This window comes from Fragaria vesca, linkage group LG2 (assembly GCF_000184155.1).
Source record: "Fragaria vesca subsp. vesca linkage group LG2, FraVesHawaii_1.0, whole genome shotgun sequence".
Lineage (NCBI taxonomy): Eukaryota > Viridiplantae > Streptophyta > Magnoliopsida > Rosales > Rosaceae > Fragaria > Fragaria vesca.
Window position 1 is genome coordinate 2,204,217 of NC_020492.1, and position 6,115 is coordinate 2,210,331.

At 53.1% G+C, this 6,115-nt stretch overlaps 1 protein-coding gene across 1 annotated transcript in view; it reads left to right on the forward strand.

The window, feature by feature from the left end:
• Positions 1 to 4,706: 4,706 nt before the first annotated feature.
• LOC101313385 overlaps positions 4,707 to 6,115 on the forward strand; it is a 2,107-nt gene continuing 698 nt past the window's right edge. Inside the window, exon 1 of the mRNA XM_004292021.1 lies at positions 4,707 to 6,095. Within this exon, the coding sequence (XP_004292069.1) occupies positions 4,707 to 6,095 (1,389 nt within the window). The remainder of the gene's footprint in view (positions 6,096 to 6,115) is intronic.

Genomic DNA, 6,115 nt, shown 5'->3' on the forward strand with positions numbered 1-6,115 from the left:
AGTTCATACGGATCAGGACCTGGATGACATCGGTGCAGTAGAATTGACTGGCAAGCCATTAGCTCATAAATTGAAAACCTGAAGATGACACGTGAGCCAATCACCATCCAGTCCTTTGCATGGACCAAGCCAGAATACGAGTCGTACACCTATGATGCTAAGAACGCCCATCTGGTCTTTAATGACCTGATAGAGGCGAGATATGTGCGCCTGGATCATAAGATCCCGCCCAAGGAGGAGTTGAAGGACAAGAAGTACTGCGCCTTCCATAATGTTTACAATCATGACACCAAAGATTGTGTCAAGCTTCGAGACCAGCTGCAGACATGGCTGAACTCAGGCGAGTTAAAGATGAAAACACCGGGTAGTACGGCCTCATTGGTTGATATAGACCCTTTCCCGCCTGTAGTTGGCATGGTTGAGGTAAACTGGGCCAATCAAACCAAGGACGACGATCGACGCCGGGCACCTAAAAGGGGCCGCGAGGAAGGTGACGACAGTACCCGCTGGCCACGTCGCCAATACACCTACAACGAAGATCTTGCAGATGAGGTTTTAGACGATCTCATTGACGATGGGCTCGTCACAGTGGCTAATTCTTTGCCTTACATAGAATATAAGAAGGGGCGCATTCACTGCAAGTTTCATAATAGCTGGGGGCACAGAACAGGTTCAAGACTGGCTCGACCTCGGGTATATTCGCTTTGAGAATAAGGGCGACTTCATGATCGCAACGGCTGACTTCGCTTGGCCTCGAGTCGGCCAGCGAAGAATCACATTAGACTTGTCGCCAAATGCAGGTTTACGTGAACCATCGGGCCGAAATCGCAAACGGCCGGCGAATAACTATACTGTCCCGAATAACCAACAGGGGAAAGCAGACGACCCAGCTCGACAGTTGGTCGCTAAGCTCGAACCAGACCGCCCCTCCCGCAAAGATAAGGGCAAAGCAGTCATGAGGGACGATGGACTGTTCCCCGTTGAAGATCCCCAGCCTATGAGTCCCAGGACTCGAGAAGCGCTGGAAAGGAGGATTGAACGTCTCGAGACGTTCGTCTATACACATTGGGCAGAGGCGGTACCTTCATCCCCTGCCACAAGTGAGATGGACATGTCAGACTCCAGCGGTGAGCGTCACAACAACGAGGCCTCGAGCCCTCGTAAAGGCGTCCTAACCGACCCCTATATTCCCCCGACGTCCAAATTCGCAATCAAGGATGGAGTCTGGTACACACAGCAAGGGGGCAAGGCAGTCACCATTAGCAGGTCTAAGAAGCGAAAGCTCCAAAAGCGATACGGTAGTATCCTACGTGCCTTACGGGCTGTCGAAGAGGGCGCTGTACGCCCCTCACAGCTCGCACAGACGCCTGAACGGATGTGGAGGGAAGCAGAGGGTTTGCGCGTATTCCTTCAAATGTCGCCTGTCACACCCCCAAGGATTTGCGAGCAGTTCAGCGACGAGCCTGCACCCAAAGCAAACGTCTTTTGCCGACTCACGGTTCCACCAAAGCAGGATCCACAGCCTTCCAGGCGCAGGCCATCATCAGAACCTCAAAGAAGAAGGGATCCACAGCCTTCCAGGCGCAGGTCATCACCAGAACCTAAAAGAATAAGGGATCCACAGCCTGCTAGGCCCAAACCGTCACCAGAGCCTGAAAAGAGGAGGGATCAACAGCCTTCCAGGCGCAGGCCGTCACCGGAGCCCGAGCGGAGAAGGGACCCGCCTACCGGTCCTAGGCGTAAACTGTTCACGACCTCGGACCCAGAGTCCAAACGCGAACCGTCTCAGCCCTCACAGCAACGGGAACGTCAAAATCCGGAGGCCAATATCAGAAAGGAGCCACCACCACCCCAGCCTCGGACACGGTCCACCCTAGAGCCCGAGACTCGGATGGTTCCCCGAGTATCCGTCCTACAACGGTTGAAAAAGGAAGACAGCGATAAGGCTCCTTTGGCAACAGACAAACAACCCGTCAAGGACCACCAGCCTTCAACCAAGTCACTATGGCGTCCGTGGCAACCCGAGGCTCAAGAGCCACCAATAGCTGCACAGGCGCCCTCCAGTCCTAACCTCGCCCAACAAATAACCCAACGTTTCCGCGAGAATTCAGAAGACGACGAGACACATTCAGAACCTCGACTTAACCTAGAGGAAGACCGGGATGAAGAGCAGGCAGAATCATTCACCTGTAATATGGTAGAGGTCTCAGGATGGGGTGCTGATGAAGGGTTTAGCCGCGAAGCAGATGCTTTCGCGGTGCTCGAAGGGGAACACGGGATCATTGACACTCCCCTGGTCCCAGTCCCTGAACAATTCTCCTTTCAAGTCGGGATGGTGTTCTTCATTTCAGAAAGATACGCTCTTCCACCGAACACAACCTGCAGTGCGGCGGATATTCCCGTCAGCAGCGAGGATGTCAGTAGCATACCCCCGCCATGCAGCAGCGAAATGGGCCCAGTTCCGGTATAGGCCGACGACGCCCCACAGGTGGAAATTACGAGCAGCATCAAACATAAGCAAACTCTAACCTTCTCCACACCAACTTTGGACATGGCCACTCACATGCGGCCACTGTATATCACGGCCGAAGTCGAAGGAAAGATGATCAACAAAGTCATGGTCGACACCGGTGCCGCGGTCAATGTTGTCACAACCCGTACCATGGGACTCCTAGACATCCCGCGCTCGATGATCCAAACCACGTCCTTGACAGTCAAGAACTTCACCGGGCAAGTGTCCAGAACCCTAGGCTTGCTATTTCTACGGGTCAAGGTCGGGCCGGCATCACGGGTTTACACCTTTTTCGTCGCCGAATGCACTTCCTCCTACAACATGATTCTTGGCCGAGACTGGATCCACAGAAGTTTCTGCGTGCCTTCCTCCATGCACCAAGAACTCATGATTTGGGACACCCGAGAACCGTGAAGCAGTCATCATCAAAGCCGACCCGCGGCCATTCTCTATCTCCGCCAACTTCAATGATGCCCGATATTATACTACAGACTTGGGTCCGTTGGATGTTCAAGGCGTCGATAACAAGGGCCGCCCATATGGAATAACGGCCTCCAATCTAACGCGATGGGGACTTACCCAGGCAAAGGACGATTTGCAACGTCCTCACACCATCGCGAATCCCACACCCCGTTCTGATGAATAGTGCCTTCTCAGAGGAGGCACGCGAGGCTGGCGAGTCCTTGTGCGAAAGACTCCTTTCGTACTGGGCAGAACGCGAAGCCTACGACAAGGTCGCGACTATGGAATATGTAGATGAAGTGGTGGATTATTCCGATACCAAGGAGGAAGTTATTCACTTAGCTCCCGCCGCCTTGGACGACACACCACCTCAAGTCTGCGACCCCATTTCACAAGTTGATGTAGGGACTGCAGAAAAGCCCTTACTTATTTCTATCAGTGCTAAGTTGGCGAAAGACGAAAATGAAGCCCTTCTTGCCCTGTTACGCGAATACAGGGATTGCTTCGCCAACAAATACGAAGACATGCCCGGCTTGTCCCCAGACTTGGTCTGCCATCGGTTACCAACTTATCCCGACCGACGTCCAGTACGGCAGGACGGCCGATTCATGCGAACTGAGACTCAGATCGTAGTCAAGGAGGAGATCGAAAGCATGCACCGATCGGGCATCATTCGCGTGGCAAAGTATAACGAGTGGCTGTCCAATGTTGTCCCCGTTCGCAAGAAAAATGGCAAGATGCGTGTCTGTGTTGATTACCGCGACCTAAACAACGCAACACCGAATGATATATACCTCATGTCTGTGGCTGACCTACTCATTGATGCCGCCGCGGGGCACGAGGTGTTATCCTTTATGGATGGAACGGCTAGATACCATCAGATTCCCGTCACTGAGGAAGATCGACACAAGACCGCTTTCCGCTGCCCTGGTTTTGCCGGTGCGTTCGAGTATGTTGTCATGCCTTTCGGACTTAAAAACGCGGGGGCAACGTACCAGCGCGCCATGAACCTCATCTTTCATGACATCTTGGGAAAGTTGATCGAAGTATACATCGACGATGTGGTAGTCAAAACCAAAACATGGGCAACCCACGTTGAGGACCTGCGGCAGGTGTTTACACGGATGCGCCGACATAACCTGAAGATGAACCCCGCCAAGTGTGTTTTCTTCGCGGAGGCCGGCGATTTCCTCGGTTTCCTAGTGCATCAAAGAGGCATCGAAATCCCAAAAGACAAGGTACAGGCGGTAATCACCGCTTCGCCCCCCACCACCAAAAAGGAGCTCCAACAGCTGCTCGGGCGAATCTGATGGTATATCAAACGCGGCAGGGAAGGTCCAGCTTTTTTCACCCCTCCTCAAGCTCCAGGGGGCAACCGAGTTCGTCTGGGAACCACAACATCAACAGGCCTTCGATCGGATCAAGGACTACCTGACGAACCCACCAGTCATGATCCCTCCTCGCGACGGTACCCCGCTTAAACTTTATACTGGCCCAAGACGATGTGAACGGGGTAGAACACGCTGTCTATTACCTTAGCAGGGTGTTAACTGAGTGCGAGACACGATACTCCCCTATGGAAAAGTTGTGTCTTGCCCTATATTTTGTAGGGTGCAAGCTGCGTCATTACATGCTTGCCTTTACCACGGTTGTGATCGCTTAATCCGACCTGGTCAAATACATGCTCTCCCGCCCTATCCTACGGGGACGCATCGGCAAGTGGATCTTAGCCATGTCCGAATTCTCGTTGCAATATGTTCCGCAAAAGGCAGTAAAAGGACAGGCAATAGCAGACTTTCTCGCTCATCACCCACCTTCAGAGCTCACGGCGTTTCGAGAGTTGGAATTCGCTGCCGTGACACTCGCTCCATGGACCCTGTACTTTGATGGTTCACGAACTGATACCGCGGCCGAAGCCGGGATAGCCATAGCCAATCCCGCTGGAGATCGCTTCTCCTACTCGTTCCAGCTCGATTTCAAATGCACCAAGAACCAGGCTGAGTACGAGGCGCTGATCATCGGCCTAGAGATTTTGTTGGATTTAGGAGTCCGCGAGGTTCAGATCTTTGGCGATTCTTTGTTGGTCGTTAACCAGCTGGTGGAAAAGTTTAAGTGCTTCAGCTCGTCCATTGAGCCATACCTGCGCAAGGCATTTGAGGTGTTGGACCGATTCGACGACGTCTACATCGAGCACATACCACGTGAGTTCAACTTCGCCGCCAACGAGCTCGCCCAAGTAGCGTCTGGTCTCAGCCTGCGCGACGGCGTGCGCGAACGTTTGCTCAAAGTCGAACGCCGCACGCTTCCCTCTTTCATCGCTAGGGGGCAATTTCAGGCCGACACCCCCGAAGTTGCGGCCTTGGACCCTATCGACGAGGATTGGCGGCTACCATTTATCGCCTACCTCCAGAACCCCAACGACGCCGCTCACTCCAGGCAAATACGTTTCCTCACCTTAAACTTTGTTTTACGCAATGGCGAACTCCGGCGGCGTGGGGAAGACGGAAACGATTTCCGCTGCGTGTATGGGAACAAAGCTAAACGTATCATGCGCGAAGTCCATTGTGGAGTTTGCGGTTCGCACCAGGCCGGGCCAAAAATGCGTTGGTTAATCCGTCGCCATGGGTACTACTGGCTAACAATTCTGAAAGACTGTATTGCCTTCGCCAAAGGTTGCCAAGACTGCCAGGCTCACGGACCAGTGCAACATATTCCCAACATCCCGTTGCAGCCTATCATTAAACCTTGGCCGGGTCGCGGTTGGGCGATAGATTTCGTTGGCATCATTCATCCCCATTCTTCTGAGCAGCATAAGTTCATTATCGTCGCCACCGATTTCTTTACCAAATGGGTCGAGGCCGAACCACTCAAGGTTGCCTCCGCCAACTCGGTGCGCAACTTTATTTTCCGCAATATCATCTCCCGCTTTGGTATCCCGGAGTGTATCGTTACGGACAGGGGGGCAGCTTTCATGGCTGATTCAGTTGTTAAGTACTTAAACGACTACGGAATCAAGCTTCTCCACTCTACGCCATATTATGCACAGTCCAACGGCCAGGCGGAGGCTAGTAATAAAGTCATCCTTGGCATCCTCCGCAAGATGTTGGAGTTGAACCCGCGTGTCTGGCATGAGGAACTCTA